This window comes from Chenopodium album, chromosome 3 (assembly GCF_948465745.1).
Source record: "Chenopodium album chromosome 3, dcCheAlbu1.1, whole genome shotgun sequence".
Taxonomy (NCBI): Eukaryota; Viridiplantae; Streptophyta; class Magnoliopsida; order Caryophyllales; family Amaranthaceae; genus Chenopodium; species Chenopodium album.
Genome location: NC_137836.1, coordinates 23,590,195 through 23,611,577, shown reverse-complemented (window position 1 = coordinate 23,611,577; position 21,383 = coordinate 23,590,195). Strand labels below are relative to the sequence as shown.

Genomic DNA, 21,383 nt, shown 5'->3' with positions numbered 1-21,383 from the left:
CCACCACCTAGCCACCATCGCCGCACCTCCACCATCCCTCGCCGGATCTTCCCTGCCCATCGTCGGAGCTCCCCCGTGCCTCGCCGGAGCTCTCCTCCCCCGAAAAACTCCCCCACTCCCCGCAAAAACCCTAAAAACCACTGCCTAACCGTCAACACCACTACCATCAACCGACCCAACTTCACCAACATCATCGCCCACCCAAATCACCCTAAACCCACTCGAAAAAACCCACGCACCCTCCCTGAAAACCACCCACCGAAATCTCCCAAAACCACCTCCCCGAAAACACCCACCAAAATCTCCCAAGTTTGACCTAAACCCACCTTTTGTGTAAAGCCACCTCACCCAATTCGTCACAAACACCACTCATATCTCCAAAACCTCCAGATCCACCATGAAAACCAAGCAACTAGATCTAATACAAAATTTTTTTAAAAAAAATTGAGAGTGAAGAGGGCATCAACGACGGTAGAAGAGCAGCGAAAAGGGTGGGAAACAGGGGAAATGGTGGTAGGTCATGAGGAGGGTGGTGGCTAATGTGGTGGTGGTGGTAAGTGAATGACAGATTTAAGGGGTAGTGGTGGACTGGTGGTTGTAGAAGGAGGAGGGTAGTGGTGGTTGTAAGTGTGATTCCCTTTGTTTATGTAAAACAAACAATAATACAAAAATGAGGGTTTAGCGTTCCTTTCTCCTCCTTTCCCTTTGTTGATTCCATTCCGTTTCCCTTGCGCGAACTAAACGGCTAATTGTAATTAGAAGGTTTAATAATGAAGGTGTTGAGTATTTTGTGTATTTTTTTTAGGGTGGATCAATCAAACAATAATAAAGAGAATATATTGGCTTCTCAGCATTTGCAGAGGGCTTTCTTCCTTTTATATTACCCCGTCAACTTTTCTGCAACACAACTCCACCACCAATCTCAACCCCAAAATTCTCTCTTTCTCTCTCTTCGATTGACTTCCATGGCCGCCCAATTCTTGCGTCGGGCCGTCGGAAGCCACACTTCCTCCTCCGCTCTCCGCCGTCAATTCTCCACCGGAGCTCCCATCACCGCCACTCTCTTCCCCGGCGATGGTATTGGACCTGAAATCGCCGAATCCGTCAAACAGGTCAATTTCTCTCTCTTCTCTTTGATTTCGTTTGATCATTGATTTTGATTGCAGAACTTTGATTTGATTGTTGTACTTGAATTGCCTTGTACGATTTGTAGATGTATGGATTATTTTTATTTGAATTTGTGATTGTGAGGGTTGTGATTTTAGAGTGGATATTTTGATTAGTTTGTCGTTAATTATCACATTTTTTTCATAATTGATGCTGTGTAGTATAACTCGACATGTATAGTTTTCGGAATTGGAGTCGGAGTCGATTGTGTTAGTTTCTGAAATTTGCTGTTAGAAATTAGTGTATATGTTATTTTTATCAACTAATTTCATTAATTAATGGTTTTTGAATAGTATAACGGTTGTGCTAAAGCCTATTTATTGGATTGTTGAGTATGATTAAGTTGTTGCTGATGATCTGTACTTCTGTAGTCCACTCGTTCAAGGAATTTATTTTTGGTTCTATGGTGTGCTCAATCTTTTGTATTGTTTGTTAGGATTGAATTTTTTTAGTTTAGGTGGCTTTCATTCAAATGTTTAAATCGAAATTCACTACCTTATTGGTAATTTAATGTGGAGTATTTGATGTTCTTGTTTGGTTAGGTTTATATTACTATTCGATAAAAAATACTCCGTACTTCATAATTGTTATATTGTTAGAGTTGCACTTTGTATTTGATAATGCTTTTATGATGTAATTATATTTTACTATTATTATGATTTCTAGAGAGAGTCATGCTTAAAAGTTTGAACTTGAAATGCAAAAACTTCAAATATATTGTATTAGGGGGAGAATTATTACACGGAGTATATTATTATTTATTGATTCTCCTTTTTCTTTAATCATGTCATGATGCAAATCAAAGAGATCTGTGCTAATGGTAGTATAAGGCTGAATATATGAGCTTTGTGAAAGTACTCTTTACTAGGCCTCTAAGAAATCAACTCAACCCTAAACTGACCAAAATTTTAAGGTTTTGAACTGTATTCAACAACCTTTAGCCCAATTAAGTCAAAATTCGAAAAACTTGGAAAATGTTGTGCCCTTTTAAACCCCACTCATTTTTTTTCCTGATCAAATCTTAAATCTATGTATTTATTGAGATGAAATGAGACGATGAGGATTTTTTTTTAAACATAATACATAACATCATTTTAGGGTTGGGTTTTGCTATAAATTAATGTCTATTATGTTATCTTATGTATGTATTTTGTACAAATATACTTTTTGTTCATATATGATTATGTATATTGTATATCACATTTTAAAATGGAAGTAAAATGGACATTTTAAAAATTCTAATCCGTAGTCTTGACCTCATAAGTGGTAAGTGTTTGGTCATGAACTAGCATTGTTCAACCCACACCTAAAGGTACTGACCTGAAATTGTCACCATATTGAAATCCCTCAACCCTAACCAACCTTTGTTCGGCCTGTTTGATAACTTTTCATCCAACATTTGATTAATGTGAACTATGCAAGTCTCCTTGTTAGAAGAGAAAAGAAAATAAAGGGGATAATTAATTGATTGTTTTGTTGCCTGAATGCAGATATTTACTGCGGCTCAAATACCTATTGAGTGGGAGGAACACTTTGTTGGGAAAGAAGTAGATCCTAGAACCCAAAGCTTTCTCACATGGGAAAGTTTAGAATCTGTACGCCGTAATAAGGTGGGTCTAAAAGGTCCAATGGCTACACCTATTGGAAAGGGGCATCGTTCACTTAACCTTACTTTGAGGAAGGAACTTAATTTGTATGCCAATGTCAGACCTTGCTTCAGTCTTCCTGGCTATAAGACCAGGTACGATGATGTGGATCTCGTCACCATCCGTGAGAACACTGAAGGAGAGTACAGTGGACTTGAACACCAAGTAAGTCATCTCGTCAGGTTTAAGTTTATTTTACTTGTTCCCCTTTCACAGTGTTTGTCTAGCTTACTTTATTTGAAGATGTTGAAAAGCATGTAAAACCACTTGAGATATATCTTTGATGCTGAAAGCATTTGTTGCATACAGAGAATTGTTTTTTAGGGCATTTTTGTAAAACTATTCCAAAAGGATTGAAGGATAAGTATATGAAAACAGATGATGGTACACTATTGAATGTTTCTGATATTGTTTGGTTCTGATGCATATGGTACTAGGTGGTTAGGGGTGTGGTTGAGAGCATCAAGATCATTACTCGTCAAGCAAGTTTGAGGGTTGCTGAGCATGCCTTTCAGTATGCAAAAGCTCATGGAAGAAAGAGAGTATCTGCGATACACAAAGCAAACATCATGCAGAAAACTGATGGTCTTTTTTTGAAGGTTATTCAAACTTTTCTTTTCAAATATTGAGCACACTACTTAATTTCTTGTTTTTTTTTTTATTATTTATTTATTTATTTATTTATTTATTTTTTTTTTATGTATTTATCTGTTTCTTTGATGCTCCCAGTGCTGCAGGGAAGTTGCAGAGAAGTACCCTGAGATTGTATACGAAGAAGTTGTCATTGACAATTGCTGTATGATGGTATGGCTATTTTTAAAAACCTTATAAATGCTTCTTTTTCATCGTAGACCGAAAGATAGAATTCTTCGAAAAGTGAATTGAATAATCTCACTAGTTAATGGATTGGCTCTTACGATTATTCATTAATGCAATAAATGTCCTTACAAAGGTTGAAGGCCTTAGGGGTGGATCCTTGTGCTTAATACAGTCTTTTTAACTAGATGCTGCTGTTTTTTTGTTTTTGGGTGTTAATGAGGATACATCCAATTATTTTGTACCCTCTATTTCTCAGCTAATAAGCTTTTTTTATTTTTTTATTTAATTTATTTTTTTTATACTCCCTCCGTTACATATTACTCGCAACAAAGGAACACTATTGTGGGTATAGGGTATAGAACAATGTAAGTACTAATTTCATTATTTTCTTCAAACAGCTTGTGAAGAATCCTGCGCTATTTGATGTATTGGTCATGCCTAACCTCTATGGTGATATTATCAGTGACCTCTGTGCTGGTTTAATTGGTGGTTTGGGTTTAACACCAAGGTGAGGCTATTCTTATTTCTCATTTGAAGTCGTTGAACATTTGTATGCGTCAGATAGATTATTAAGATGATCTTTAGGATTGAAAACTTATTTAAAATACATCTGATGCAGCTGCAACATTGGGGAGGGAGGTATTGCTCTTGCTGAAGCTGTGCATGGCTCAGCTCCTGATATTGCTGGAAAGGTGAGATTTATTATACTCCAATACTGCCTATGGTAGTATGTTACATCCAAACTGCCTTGTTTTATATGCATGTATATGTGTTTATGTGGGCGTGCATATATGTATATGTGGATGTGAGTGAATGTGTGTGTGTATGTGATGCATACACGGGATAATTATCCAAACATGCATATGCCAAAAAATTTATGTTCCTGACGGCTTTTGCCTTCTCTTCTGTCCCAATTTTCAGTTTCTGATTAGACTTTTTTGAGCAAATTTATCATACATATGTCAATTTGCAATTGGATAATGAGATATAGGCTGAGTAATGTTCTCTTTTTAATAGATTTGGGTTTGTCGCTGTAAAATTATGACATTTTGGTACTTGAAATGATTGGCCTTTGGGAACTAAATTTTGCTGCTTGGAATGGCTATTGTAGTCCACAACTGTGCCTTTATACCATATAACAAGAATATAACTGTCTGCTGGATAATGTTTCTTTAATTTCATTTGCCCTGTTATTTCATTTGGCCTGTTAAGAGCCTAACTTAAACCTAATGCATAATCTGGATTCCTATGGAAATTAGTTTTTAATTTTGCCTGAGTGTTTATGCTGTCGTTCTTCTCTTTTGTAACATTGTACTTTACCCGCCTCAATACTTTACCAACAGCAATTTTGTTATCTTCCTGTATGATCTGTAATATTGTAATTACTTAGAGGTCCAAGTGAGAAACATGTTGGACCTTGCTAATGCTTATAAATTCGATTTTGCTCTTTGCATAACCTGTATTTTTCAAGACTTTAGACACGGAAATTGTCTTTCATAGGGTATGAACATGGTCACCTGCTAAGACTATGATTTGGTCACCTTATTTTAAGATCTTATTTCATTTCAAATCGTGCCTTTAAAGAGAAGTCCTACTAAGACTATCTTATTTTGTTCATTTAACCCCCCCCCCCCCCCCCTCTCTTCCCCGCTCTTAATTCACTTTAATCAACCAAACCCCAATATCTTCATTTCATATTTACCTTTAATCTACCGAAATCCACCCTTTTTGTATTTTTTTTATTTTGTATTTACCTTCCTAAAAATGTGTGCTAAAAGAAAATGGGACTTTTAATTGGGAACGGAGGGATATCCAAGATCAATTAATATGTTTGAACTATATTTAAATCTTTTAATTCCAGTTCCTTTTTTTTTCATCATTTGAAATATCATTTCCAAATTTTCGTCTCATTTTCTTGCTTAGCAATTGCAAGGGATAACTGTCTTTATTTCCTAAAATAATAAACTTAAAACAGAAGCCTAATATGAACTATCCAAATGGAAAGGGTTGTGATGGTAGTGGAATCAGAAGTGCTATATATACAGAAGAAGGGAGAGGAATTATGATACATATTGAGATCTGAAAGTTTACTTTAGTTTGTTCACTGGAGGAGCTGTGGGAGATGAGTTTTGAATCCTGTTGTGGGATGTCATCAGGTGAAGGTTGGGTTTGGCATTGGAATCTTGCGGGTTGGAGAAATAAGCACAGGAATTCCTGTATAAATGTAGAATGTGGTGATTCAAAGGTGAGGGTTGGTGGTTATGGTTTAGGAAAATAGAGTGAACAAGCTAGTTAAGGTATTGAAAAAGGGTTGAGACATTTGGATTTAGAGAATGATGGAGTTGTAATCTGAAAGGTTTAAAAGAGTGTTCTGGCTTGGAATTAGTATCATCACTTATCTGACTTGAGCCCAATATCATCTCTCTTGAGTCTGCTATAAATCTGTGGTTGAAGAAATCAGGAAGGTCATGTTATAAATAATGATGGGATTATTTGCATGGCTGGGTTAATAATTGAGCTTATTGTTGGAGTTATTGGGTTTGAAACTGGTAAATGCCATTACAAATAGGATATTACATTAGGTTCACTCAAATTGGGGTGAGAGAAGAGTGGAAGAGCTATGAGCTGGTGGAATGAGAGTAGTTGCTTTGTTATTAGGAGGGTCATGATTTATTGGATTGTGTTATTTGTGAAGTTGGGTTGTTAAGTGATTAAGTGAGCTTAGTGTTGGAGATGTTGGGTTTGAAATTGGTGAATGACGTTACTGCTAGCATATCACCTTTAAACTCACTCAAATTGGAGTGAGAGAATTGTGGAAGAGTTGTGAGCTTATGAATGGGAGTAGTTGTTATAATTTCTCTCAAGTGTGCCGGAGGTCTGTGGATTGAAGAAATTAGGAGGGTCATGCCGGAGGTCTGTGGATTGAAGAAATTAGGAGGGTCATGTTTTATTGGATGGATTTATTTGGGAGGTTTGACACTGGTGAATGCCATTACTACTAGGATATCACTTTTAAGTTCACTCAAATTGGATTGATAGAAGAGTGGAAGAGCTATGAAACTGGTGCAAGGGGAGTAAATGTTTGGTTATATAGCTATTGTGGTGGGTGGCAAATGTTTTTCTTTGTTTTTGCTGCAAATTGATTGATGAAGATTTTATGTGTTTCGATCGAATAAGATACTTTTGTAACTGTCATTTTCATGAATTTATGATAATATGATTGATCAATATACATGTAATGATTTTCTTAAATGCGTATTTTGTGAAAAAGGTGGCAATGAGTTCTTCGCTTTTGGTGTGGTTTGTATTGATTAGATTTAGGGCATATATAAGGCATATCGGTTTTTCAGGTCTATTTAACATAGCATATGCAACAACAACAACAAAGCCTTAGTCCCAAAGTGATTTGTAGTCGGCTAACATGAATCGTCATAAGGAACCGTACGATATTAAAAGGGACATAGCAAGATAATCAATTTAAAGAGTTTAAAAAAAGGCGAGTAAAGTGGGAAAAAGAAAGAGCATCCAAGAAAAATAAGAGTTTTAAATGAGAACAAAAACTGAAATTCAAGAAAGTTTTTAGGAGGTGGTTAAAATGCTTAGAGTAAAAACATAAAGGTTTGAGAAAACTTTAGTAAAGGAAATCAATAAAGTTCATAAAACACTAATGGGATACAAATAATAAAAGTAAATACTTCATACCCTAAATTAAACACCATTTGCTCCTTTTACACTATACACACACTCATTCTAATCACATATTGTGACTTTTAGGGAAATTGTAGTCGTGTGGGATATTGTTACATTTGCCTCGGTATGTACTTTCATAATTTCAGTTCTTTATAATTTTACTGTTATACAACTAAAGATATTTAAGGTTGAAAATATGCGTTGGAATGTGCAAGTCTCCCCATGGCGTTGGTCTTTTTTAATCATCAGCTTGTGTTATAATTCATTTTCTTGTTATCGGTGCACTATTAAATTAAACTATTAATACAGGTCATTTTATTTAGCTGAGAATTGTTTAAGAAGTAGAGTTAGTTTAAGCCTGCATTACTATGTCTGTGCTTCTCCCATTGATTGACCTGATTCACACTCTAGACTAGAGTTAGTTTAAGATATAGTGAAATTATTTTCTACTTTGGGGGGATGCTTAGGGTAGTTGCATGATTGTATGTGCTCTAGGATTCAGCTTGACCCTAGCTCTGTGGCTGCTTCCTATTGAATATACAGACGCACTAGTTGCTTAGTTAAAGTTGTCGAATATAAAAAATGTACTATTTTCTTATCATAGTTGAACTTGTCAAGTCTCAAAAAATGTACTTTAAGACATGCTTATTTTATGCTTAGCATTTTAGCAAAAGGTCAGCTAATGCAGTTTAGCCAATCTTTATTATGGTCTTTTTGTATATTAGGAAGAGTGTTAAGGGTAGTATTGCTCTCTTGTACTGAAGTTTGGTTTGGTCTTCATTGCAAGAAGTATGTGCAGCCATGTGATGTGGCTTCTTTCATTATATTGTTCTCTTTCCCCTTGCAATTCAGGTAAGACATGGAAATTACCTGTAGTATGAAGTTGGAAATTACTCATGTTCAATTGTTTTGCTTCCAATAGGGTGGTTTTAGTAAAATTTTAGTATTTGCCCAAACTGCACTAACTATGAGTTTGACTATCAAATTAGATACTTTGGAACAAGACTACATGAAGTTTAAAAGGCATTAGTCTTAAATATCTGGCATGACTACAACTGGGTGGAGCTTTTCAAATTAATTTAGGTTATAAGTAAATTAAGCTATCTGCTTTCTTCACGTCATGCATAACAGCAGATTCATATAGACCTTGTTTGGTCTATTGAACTGATTTTTGTTTGGATGGCACAAAACCGTAGTTTTTAATTTTGAGGAGCTTATTAATCAAGTACTATCCTTGGTTAATGTGTTAGTCTTGAACTTCAGGGTAGCAACATCCTACATCTTATGGGTAGGTAAGCATGACTACAATTGGGCGGAGCTTTACAAATTAATTGAGGTTTTTAAGTAAATTAAGCTATCTGCATTCTTCATGTCATGTATAACAGCACATTCATATGGCCCTTGTTTGGTCCATTGAGCTGGTTTTTGCTTGGATGGCACAAAACCGTAGTTTTTAATTTTGAGGAGCTTATTAATCGAGTACTATCCTTGGCTAATGCGTTAGAAGTGGACCTGCCCTTGCTAGTCGCCTAGTGTAGCAACATCCTACGTCTTATGGTTAGGTAGCTATTTACGCAAGGCTTCTGGAAATCTGTAGGAGTTTTGCCAAGCAAATATGCCTCAGCTCATAAAGGTGGATTGTATCCCTTTGCCCTTCACAAACATATTCACCATTTCATGTTTGCATAATGATGTAGAGCCTGTTTGGTTAGGGTTATGATTTGTGTGACTCTTAAATAAGCTGCTAATTTTACATCTTTCATATTTTCAGAACATGGCGAATCCAACTGCTTTGCTTCTAAGTGCTGTGACCATGTTACGACACTTGGAACTTAATGACAAAGCAGATCAAATTCAGAATGCTGTTCTGAAAACAATCGCTGAAGGAAAATATCGAACCATCGATCTTGGCGGCAGATCTTCTACCACAGACTTTACAAATGCAATTTGTGATAATCTTTGAATAGGTTCTACATGATCATTTTGTGTAGTGTATTTCCTTTGAAATCCAAAACCATCTTTTTAATTTACTTTGGAAGGAGATTGCCATGCTGTGTCAACAAAGACCTTTGCGGCAGGTTCATCTTCTCGGAGGAGTGAGCAACACAACCTCATTTTATTGATAGATTCTTTTTAGCACTTCCCAAGTACATCGGAAGCCCTGAAGTTTTATGAAAAAATTTGTACCAAACTCCATGAGTCTTGCTAATTTTACCGAATACAAATAAATAGGATTTTACCTCTGCTTTATGTCAATAAATTTTGTTTCTGGTAATTTATTCCAGATGATATACGAGTTTTAAGGGATTTCTCATTTCCTGCTTGTGTTTGAATCTATTCTTGTATTGTTCGAAAGATTGATTGCCTTTATTGTAGAAGTGGAGGGATTACATGTACGTAGTAGTTATAAATTTTCATTTGTGATTTTATATTCATTCTGATTCTTTTTGTTCTTTCTATTTACTAGTATAATCTTTTGTTAGACAATGATTCAAGCTGAAAAAAGCAAAAAGGATTGGAAGGAGTATGTGGGTAAAATGATATATAATATATTGATACGTGTAAGTGTGTAACACAACACATAACGAAATTAACATTTAATTTCTTTCGTAATTATTGCATTTAGTTGGGAATGGCATAACAAAACAAAATGTCAATGTCCAATCAAGGGAAATGTTGTTACATGAGAAATAACATTATCCAGAAAACTAACAAAACACTAGTGAAAAACAAAACAAAAATGTCAATATGTAAATAGGACCACCCACATAAGAAAATTCCATAAAATTTTCAAAATTTAACTAAAATAAATTTAATTTTTGAGATTAAAAATTTATAACCACCGCTCTAATAATGTTCACAATTGAAGATTTGCACTATTTATCACTTTTGGTTGACCATAGATTATGATTTATACGTTAAGAAAAATATAATAATGTGCATCGTGTTAGATTCATCACGTAATATGCTTTCATTTTATTAACTTTATATGAAGTATACTCTTACTTCCTCTTTTCTTTGTATCTACTTTTTGTTTTGGTAAGTTTTTCCTTTATCTTTTCTACTTTTATTTTATTGGGTTTTTCTATATAGTAACCCTGTTTTTTTTTCACTTTTCTACGTTGTGCCCCAACATATATCACTTTCTACACTGTAACCCCAATATATTTTTTGTTTCCATACGATAACCTTGCCGTTTAAAAATTCCGTTAGTGGAGCCCACTCTCCATTATTAATATTTTTTTTTATCAATTTGCGCGTTGAAAAATACTCCGTCAAAGGTTTCAAGGGCTATTTTGCCCTTAGGGACCCAAATTGAGCCCAGATTTGGCAAAAAAATAACGTAAATGCCTCATTTTGTGTGTTAAAATGTGAACACGTAAATCGAGACATTTCTTAATAAGAAAAACGAGGCATTTACGTTATTTTTTTGCCAAATCTGAGCTCAATTTGGACTCCTAAGGACCAAAGCAGCTACCGAAACCTTTGACGGAGTATTTTTCAACGCGCAAATCGATAAAAAATACTAATAATGAAGAGTGGGCCCCACTAACGGAATTTTTTTAACAGCAGGATAACAGCAAGGTTACCGTATGGAAACAAAAAATATATTGAGGTTACAGTGTAGAAAATGATATATGTTAGGGCACAACGTAGAAAAGTGAAAAAAACAGGGTTACTATATAGAAAAACCCTATTTTATTTCTTTTGTGGTAAAGAAATTTTCTATGTTTTCACTCCCGTTATCCATATAAAATTATCTAATACAGTAAATAACATCAATGTTTCTAAATGACTTTATCTCTCCTACCTGAAAAGTTATTAAAAAAAATGACTCACTTTCATTTACTACTTCATTTTATATGCATAATAAATAGGAAATAAAAAAAGAATTAAGAGAGTATACTTATATTTAATACTTGTATACAATGTATTTTGGGGTGCCTAATTTCCTCCTTATCATATTTATAAATGTTTTTTAGACATCTTATAAAAGCATGATTTTTGGGGTGCCTAATTTCCTCCTTATCATATTTATAAATGTTTTTTTAGACATCTTATAAAAGCATGATTTTGATTTTGACTTTGACTACGTTAAATAAATTTGTTTTTAAAAATTTTCCACCAATTAATAGATTCAAAGATGTGTTAAATGGTGGTAAAAATCTAAAAAACAAAAATAATTAAGGTTGTAAAAAAATATAAAAAAAAAAGTTTTTTTTTTAAAATTTTTTTTAAAATTTTCCACCACTTAATGAATTGATTGACAAAATTTGTTATGTAGTGGAAACATACTTTTTTTTTTTTGGATAATAAATAAAATACATTTATTTAAGGTAATTAAATTTAAATTGTGCTTTAAGGTAGTAAAAGTCGAAGAGTAAATGTAAATGCTGGTACTAAACTATGACCTTTGTTGGAAATTGGGTACTGAAGTTTGGAGAGTAGCAATGAGGGTACTACTCAAGTGACTGAAGGTAATTTTTCCGGTGGAAACCTACAAAAACCGGTAATAAAATGGAAATTCCTTTTTTTTTTTAAATAAAAAAGACAATCACTTTGCATTTACTAGGTTAGGTCCCGTGCCATGCACGATATATTGTAATTTTCATCATTAAATAACATTATTTTTAATTAAAAAATTTCTAAAACTATTGTGAGCAATTTTTTACCAAAAAAATAGTTATTTTCTTCTTATATCATGTCTTTACAAAAATATTTAAATACTTGTATTAATATCACGTTAAAGAGTTGTTTAGTACTTTAGTCGAATGAGTATATTAAAATTGTGTTGAATGACTGATTTTAAAAACGGTCGGTAATTAGCAACCGTTTTTATAATCATTTGCTAACATTCATTTTATCGACTAATTTGATGCTCGTCATTTTAATTTTTCAAAGACAAAATTGATGTGTCGTTTTTATTTTTTACCATTAATCAAAGAAGTATTTATAAATTATATAGGTTTTTTTTTTCTTCCTGATTTAGTAATTATTCTTGTCCAGTATATTCTTAAGATTATATATTCTTAAAAAAAATTCACAAAGATTGCATTTTCAAAATAATTATATGGTAATGTTGCCAAAACTCATACCTATAATAGTTGTGAACCCATCTATAGAATGTAAAAGATCTTTAATTATTTTATATGGTTAATTATGACAATTATTATTGTATATAATAATTTCCTTAAATATAAAAGTTTTATAAAAGGATTGTTTTTTTAAAAAAAAAAAAAAAATACTAAGGACACACCAGAAATTGACACGTGTCATTGCTGGTGTGTCTTTTAGTATATAGTTATTGATGATTGATTGATGTTACCCACACAATCTTTCCCATGCTGACACACCTCTTCACTTTCTCTATTTTTTTTGACACGTACACCTCTTCTCTTTCTCTTCTCCCCCTTCTTTCGTCCAATTCCCAAGTTCTTTCACCAAAATTAACACCTATTTCAATGTCAATATCGAGAATTAGGGATAGCTCAAGTAGTCAGGGCTCCCCTCCCGGTCCCAGGTGATCCTGGGATTGATTCTCATCACCCGCCCTTGTGACTCTCTAAACACCGAAATAAAAAATGCCAATACCCAGATTAACAAATATCTTCTCAAACCATGAATTTTCTGAATTGTATTGAAGGGATCCCAATTTCGATGTATATACAAGTAATTCTCTCTAACTCCCTCTAATTTTAAGTACCCTTGAATGTTATTGCTAATTTGTTAGAAATTTGGTTTAATTACTGGGAATTTTGGTGATATTTATTTTCACTACTTGTTTTGAATTGGTTGTCTTCTATTGATAATTTGATATGATCTTTGTTTAAAGACGTGAAATAGATTGTTATAGTGATTAGTGAATGACTTATAATTATGCGGATTGAATTGGATGTGAAGTATGGTGATTAATTTTGCTGAGGAAATTGCATTTGCTTGCTAAATATTTTTTTTTTGAAAAAAATAAGTCTTTGTTGTAGAATTGCCAAAACATAGAAGCTTAAGGAGATATATATAATGAAGCAGTGAATTTTTTTTTTTTTTTTTTTTTTTTTTTTTTTTTTTTTTTTTAAACAGCAACATCTAATTTGTAACATACTACGACTGTTGGAGTTGAAGAAATTATAACAAATTTCAGAAGAACATTTAAATTTCAATGTTTTTGATCTCTAAATAACTGGTCTATATGCACTGTTTAGTTGTAATGGCTAGTTTTTAATTATCTGACATTCTTGTACTTCCAAGAATGATTTTTTAAAAAAATTTGTTTAGTTGTTCAATGATGGTAACCGGTTCTAACAGGTAAACTTTCAAACAATCCAAACTTTAGTACCCAATTTGTAACTTCCCAAAGTTGGGTACCCAATCTGCAACAAAGGCCATAGTTTAGTACCCAGCTTTTACATTTACTCAAAAGTCGAAATATCTTACATGAAACAAGTTTCTTGGAGGGATATTGAAGTTGTAATAGTGGTGAAGAGGTGGACCTTTCCCTACAAGGTAGGATATTGCTCAAATTCCTTCACAGATGGGTTCTCTTCATCAGTAGTTCACACTAAACTTAGGGCTTGTTTGACATCATTTTTGTTTTAAATTTTCTGTTTTTTGAAACAAAAAACCAAATTTAGAAAACAAGAAAAAAGATGTTTTCACTTTTTTATTGTCAGTTATTTAAATTATTATGATTTTAATAAGTTTGACTAATAATTGATTTATGATATGACATAATCATATAATTTTGAAAATAAAAAATACCAAAAAAATAGAAAATCATAGCGATACCAAACAAACCTTTAATTATTAGTTTTATAAGTTCATCACAATGCTTCATTAGGTTTCATAAAATAGTATTGGACAAAGATTAAGATCTTAATAATATTGATATACGAAGTATAATTCAATTCATGAGCTAAATCTTAAAATTACGCATTTACAACTTCAAACGTATGCACATTTAACGATTTTTATGTGTTTCCTATGGTTCTTAAAAGACCTTTTTCTTGAATCTTCTTCCTCAAATCTTTCTCTTTTCTTTATGCTAATCTAAATCAAAACTTGTTAAGCTTTTTGTTCTGTTACTATTTACTCTAATAATCCAACGTTGACCTCCACTATATCTTGACGTGTGAACAAAGTTGTAGGTTAACTTTTGGCTTGATGCAAGTTTCAAAGAATTATAGACTGGGATTCCTAATCACAACTTGATCAAGTTAAAAATTCTCCTTCAAATACATACCATTTAACAAGCACTCCAAAAGTTTCTAAGGAAAAATCAAATATATGTGGGCTTTTCTTATTTTTACATATTAACAATTAGGTTAGGTTAAGATTGAGGGGGTAGATTTAACAATTATCCTGGTTTTGTATAGAAATGCCAAATATTCCGAGCTTAATTAGATCAATCTTTGCATGAAAATTTAAATACTACCTCCGTTAATGGTTATCTGCAACTTTAGAATATTTTATATCTCACAAATAATACCCTAAAGTTGCAGATAACCATTAACGGAGGAAGTAGTAATTTCTTCTGTAACCCACCTAGTCGATCTGATCCTCCTTCTCTCTGGTTATGAGATGCTTAACCTTCTTCTTCCTAATTTATTTTCATGATTAGGTATTATCGACTACATGGAGTGAACTACTAAACACAGACCTTGATATGCGAGGCGAACTTTGGTGACGACATATGCATGAATAATGAATGCATGTAAGAAAAGATTTGGTAAACCTAAAGTTGACTAATAGTTTTGCAAGGCTAAGATCTCGGATAGTTAGTCAAACACATAAAAAACACACATTAATAAGCACATAGTTACACTACCATGAACGATGATGCAATCATACAAAGTTTTTCACCTTAAGAAAAGTACTAAGTTTTGACATGGGTTTGGTCGGTTTTGGTAGTCAAGAAGGGTCTATGGTTAAAAAGGCAATTCATGATGGCGCACTTTCAATTTTAGAAGATGCCACACCTTCAATTTTAGAAGATGTGGGCAAGGATCAAACACTAAGGTCAATGAGCCATATGGAGAAAGACAATGCCTTCACTCTCCAAGGGTAACTCAAATGTAAACACACCCATGTAAAGTAAGGTAAATTGAGTTGCGCGGGAAGCAAATAATATAATCGCAAGATGCTTAGCAATATTTTTGAGCATTATTACTTTGAAAAATACCAAATTAAACAATCTTTTTTTCATCATCATTTGATCCTTTGAAAGTGACTTGAGGGCTTCGAAGGTTGTGTCTTTAGGCTGCAAATTGACTTCGGATTTTAACATTAAAATTGGTCTTTACAAGGTGTGATAAAAAGATTTTTTTAATTATTTAATTTTTATTTTTTACAAAGAGAACAACAAACAAATTAAAAAAAAAAAAAATAAAAGAAAGTAATTCTCTACGACGAGCACACCAGCTAAAAGATGAGCAGCACCAACCGACGACCTTGCAACCTTACAAATATGACAAGTAGCAAAAGAGGACAGAAGGCCACCAGGATCCAAAGCACCGAAATATCTTTAGGACCATGTTCCAAAAGTAATTGGGGAATGGCCATACAGTATGTATGGAGCAAAAGACGAGTAACACCCTGTTGAGAAGCATGACAAAGACCCCAAAGACAAGCAAGCAACTTCGAATGCAGCGCAGAACTAGCAGTGCACACCCTAGCACCTCCAGCAATATGATCAGGAGAAGCAGCATCTCGAAAACACCAGCCCGCTCCCCAGTGTGATCATGTCGATCCCAGGCACCATCAAAGAGCAGGAACACTTCATTATCCTCTTGTAAAGAGGCACAAAGAACATACACCAAGGGACGAGAAGGAAAACCCGGAGGAGTGCCTAAGATAACAGGATCCAAACCCCTAGCCTCCCTACTTCTAGTTCTCCAATTAGAAGCCAAATCAAGAATAGACTGGGGGGAATAAACCACTGATCTAAATCTGACATCATTCATAGTCAACTAAATAGCCCAACATAAACTAAAGACACTATCCATCTGACCCCAATCCTTAGACAAGACAAGATTAGACAGCAGCTCCATGAACCATAGCTTAAATGGAACAGCAAGAGAGAAGCTTGACAAATTATTCCAATCAAACAAATCCCATAGCATTTTAGTAAACTGACAATCCCGAAATAAATGCTCTACTGATTCAGAAGATTGGCCACAAAATATGCAAGTAGGATCAATAGGAAGACCCTTAAGATTAAGTAATGCAGCAGTCAGAAGAGCATTATATAAATTTATCCAAGTAAACAACTTGTTTTGGGTGTTTTTGTCCCTCGGGAGAGTTACGACTTGAAAACTAGCCGGGAAGCGCCTGTACCTGCAAAACAACGGATCCTCCGAGTGGGTGGAGCTTCGCCTCGACGATCAAGTTAGAACGTTCTGGAGAAAGTAAAAAGTGCGGAAAAAGGTAAAAGTGAGATCTTCTCGGATTCCGAGATCAGGTGATTTCCCTAATGTAAGAGAATGTTAGGAATAATGTAATAAAATTCAATCTATCCCACAAATGAGGGAAATCTCCCTATTTATAGAGTCATTTTGGAAAATTATGCCCTTACGTAGGTCATTTGACCTAGATTTGGTGGGCTGCCTGCACTTTTGGCGGCTTTTCGAGAATTAGGCCTAGGAAGGCCGCCATTCCTTCTCCTGACAGTGGATTCTACGTGTCATCTTGCTAGTGGCCCAATTTAGACCAATGCTGGGTGGACACGTGTCCTACTTTCATTGGGCCACGTGGCGGGGTAATTTTACCCAAAACATTTGCCCCTTATAGACGTGATGTGGCGAGCCACGTGGCATCTGTGACACTTGTCACTCATCAGCGGGTGGAACAACATTTAATGTTCACCTTCTAGGGAAATTACCAAGATGCCCCTGGAATTACCCCTCTATAAATATAAAGTTTACCCCTATTTTTTTGCATATTCACGAAAAAAGTTTGAGAGAATTTTCAAAGGGAAGAGAGTTATCTGCCGCTTGTTACAGTCCGTCTGCTTCAACTGACTCAGTTTACTTCAACCAGTACCTTCTACAAGGTAACCGCATGACTCTCTCTTCTCCTTAAAGTTTTAAATCTGCGACTGTGTTTGTTTTTCATTATTTTCATAAATGGTTTCACAAACACACACGACATGGCCTAGGATAGCTGTCAGCCGGTCACATCACATGGGACGGGCTGAATTTAGGACTAGGGGTGTCATCTGCTCCTCTCCTTCGTACCCCAATCCGACTGTATTTGTGTTTGTGTCTGTGCAGGACACTATGGTCAGGACGAAAAGAACAGCTCGACCGCCTAGTGATGAGGAGGATGAAGGTTCCATAAGGGTGCCTAGAAATGAAATTCAGTATGACGCGCCTGGTACCCCCAGTACCCCGAATGACTCCTTTCTGGGAGAGTCAGATGATTCGACCAATGGGGGGTCCGAATCTGTGCAAGGATCCTCCCATACAGATGCTTCTTCAGGTGGCTCTAAAACTGAACAGGAGTCGCCTGTTGAGTCTGATGGAGAATCCGCCTCTCTTGAGAGAGAGACTAGGGAGAAGCATCCTCCTCTCTCCAAGACGAGCACACTCCCTACTTCACACACATTTCCCTTTCCACCCAAAAACTTATGCAAAAGGGACTAGATGACTTTAGGGATACTTATGTGATGGCGGCCGGATATGAGGTCAATGTCCCAGCTTTGGGGGACGCAGTAGTTTGGCTTCTTAACTAAAGATACAAAGACTCCGACTTTGGTTGCTATGCGGCTGTGACACAGGCGAGCCTATGATTTCCCCTGGATCTGGCTGTAGAGGCGATCCTGGATGGATACCGCCTAGGGGTATGGCAACTTACCCCTAATTCTTAGGTGAATATTCTGGGGTTCGTGGCTAGCTGCAGGATGCAGGGCGTCGAACCAAGCTTTGAGGCATTTGCCTCTATGAATTACTTGAGCAAGGCTCCAAACTCAGTCGGTCCCGGCTGGTATACCCTAACAAGTAATAAGGGGTATATGATGACTCTTGGAAAAGAGTCCAAGTGGAAAGACTGGAGAAACAGATTCTATATAATATCTTCTCTAGATACTAGCCGGAACAAAAAATTGAACTCTTGGAATCAAAATCCCTATCTCCTGGCAGATTGCGATGCTCCTGCCTGTATCTGAAGAGGGCTGGGATCAGATTATGGAGCCTGGTTTATTTAAGTTGCAGACTAAGACCATAAAGGGGAGCGTCGAGAAAGAGAAAACCTTTAACTGTTATATCCCCAACTATAAATGGCTAATGGACCCAGTTTATTTGGCCGCTTGTGGCCTTAGCGTAGAGAAGAGGTGGGTAGCCGAATGAGTGTATTGTTGTGCATTGTTTTTATTAATGCTTTAATAACCACCCATACGGCTCCTTTTGCAGAAGAAGCAATGTCTTAGCTCACCCCAACCAAGAATCCAAGCGGCTCCGAGATCTGGCTCTTTTTCTGTGATCTTGAAATACATATTTTACTAAGTGTGTGATTTTCTTGTAGGAGGGTTCAATCAAGCCCCCAGTGCTCTCTGGGTTAAATCTGAAGCCCCCCAAGCGGCCACTTGGTGAGGAGGGGTGTAGGGAATAAAATTCAAGCGTTAACCCCTAGCTTGAACCCCACTGTGATCATACACTAAAGTACGGTGACATCCAAAAGGGAAGAAGATAGAGCAAAAGAGTCGCCAACAAGTTTTAGAAACTTGTAAACCGTTCACAGGGTGAAGGTTACACCCCTTAACGATCCAAGAGATCGTCAACTCCATAAGGTCTAGAACCAAATAAGGGTTCGGGGATGAAGGTACAAATCTAACCTAAAAGAGATTGAACCTGCCCTAATAGTAGGCCTCTACTTTATTCAGATCGTATTCATGTGCACTTTCTAATTAACATGCAATCAATAGGATTAACCCTAAACCTGTTTAATCTATGTTGGTTGAATAATAATGCACAAATAAACTATTATTGGCGATCACTTAAAATATAATCACATTAACCCTAAATAAGATTATTAATTATCTTATTAAGCATGATTACAAGTACCAAATTCCCTTTAAACATGCATAAAAAGGCGTGATCAAGCAATAACAATAAATATCAAGCAACATAATAATAAATAATTATAATCATGATCATAAAATTATAACAATACAATAATCATCATAATAACAATCATATTAACCATAATAATAATCATGTTAATCATAATAATAATAATTATAGCAATAATAAAATTATAATCATAATCAAAACAATTATAAAAATAATCATAAATCATGTTAAAGCACAATAAAAATAGCAAGATCCTAGGCATGATACTAACAAGATTAATAACAAACCCTAGCATGTCACTAAGCAATAAAAATCAAATCTTTAACCCTAACATGATACTAACAATCATAAATATTAGGAAGAATATAGGAAGCATCGTAACAATCATATTTAATATTAAAATTACCCTAGACATGATACTAGGAATATCATAATAACAATATAAACATGATTTCTAGGTCATAATATCAATTAATCAATTAAAGTACTTACTTTGATGCCTCGTACCTCTTTCTAATAACAAAATACACACGTTAGTAACTTCAAGGAAAATAATAATCAAAACAATTAAATTAAATAATTGAAATAGAGATTTGGGACCAAACCCTCAGAAATTAAACCTTTCACGTCTAGGGCGAAATCAACTTCGAATATGGCTAGGTGTTTCTAGATCTTGCGAATGCGGAATTTTCTATATGAAAGCAAAGTTTGAAAAAGAAAGAAAGAATTAAGAGAGAATTAAAGAATTAATTGAAGAATGAAAACTGATTGTTGATGAGAATTCGTGAGAATTGGTGAATGAAAACGGAGTTTCTAATACGTTATTTATAGAGAAAATCAGCTAAAAAGATAAAATAAACAAAACAGAGTCTAACGCACGAAAAACAGGGCTGGCGCAAACCCTGGCTAATTGGCGCCAGGCACCAACACTAGCGCCAGGCGCCAATGGCTAGCACCAAGCGCCAATGCCTGGAGTCAGGCGCCAAGCCTGTTTTTAACGCGTTTTCGAAAATCAGATAAGTTTGCCGTAATGGAGGATAAAATCATATGATTTCCTCGAAAATGCTATTTAATTTTAATTAAAACTCTGAAAAGTCAACAAAAGTCAATTTATCAATGCTAATTGAATTAGGAATGAAAAGAACCTTCTAGAAGACTAAAACCATTCCTAATTGCATTAGGAATGATAAATCATATTAGGCCCTCCCCTAGATCATTGGGCCGTATATAAAGCTCAAACCGGGCCCAGAAAGGTACTCATCACTGGGTTTGGTTTTGGGGAAACACATTTGGGTGTCTACAGAAGCCCCCACTTTGACTGAGTTTGGAGAAACGCAAGTTTCGAAAACAAAAGTCAAAGTATCGATAGGGATGGAGAATGATTCAGAATGTTCTGCGATCCTAAATCACTCTTGTAACGCCGATACCTGTAAAACTAGCGTTAGTTAAACAGATAAGAGAGTTAAGAAACGCGTATCTTGCACCGTCGAGCACACGTCTCTGAAAGTAACCGATTGTTGCCGCACTGTTTTTTTGATGACCTCCTGCAAGCTAGAGAATGCCATCCCGCTTGAAAACCGCTACGCCTGTAACTGCTTCCAAATTAGAAGATTGCTTCGCCTGAAATGATCCTCTCCGCTCTGATAATATTCCACGTCCAAGGGAATACCATCGAAGATTATTTCTCTCAAAACAATCCTCATCCGCATTGATAATATTCCACGTCCAAGGGAATACCATCGAAGATTATTTCTCTCGAAACAATCCTCATCTGCATTGATAATATTCCACGTCCAAGGGAATACTGTCGAAGATTATTTCTCTCGAAACAATCCTCATCCGCATTGATAATACTCCACGTCCAAGGGAATACTATCGAAGATTATTTCTCTCGAAACAATCTCCATCCGCATTGATAATATTCCACGTCCAAGGGAATACTATCGAAGATTATTTCTCTCGAAACATTCTCCTTCCGCATCATGACCCTCTTCCATGC

The 21,383-nt window shown here is 35.3% G+C and overlaps 1 protein-coding gene across 1 annotated transcript; it reads left to right on the top strand.

Moving 5' to 3' along the window:
- Positions 1 to 853: 853 nt before the first annotated feature.
- Positions 854 to 9,751, top strand: LOC145623901 (isocitrate dehydrogenase [NAD] catalytic subunit 5, mitochondrial-like). Its single transcript, XM_081676812.1, has 7 exons — positions 854 to 1,112; positions 2,658 to 2,978; positions 3,251 to 3,412; positions 3,543 to 3,617; positions 4,031 to 4,140; positions 4,252 to 4,324; positions 9,094 to 9,751. Exons 1-7 carry the CDS (start codon positions 966 to 968, stop codon positions 9,283 to 9,285), a joined length of 1,080 nt encoding a protein of 359 aa, XP_081532938.1. The 5' UTR covers positions 854 to 965; the 3' UTR covers positions 9,286 to 9,751.
- Positions 9,752 to 21,383: the final 11,632 nt, after the last annotated feature.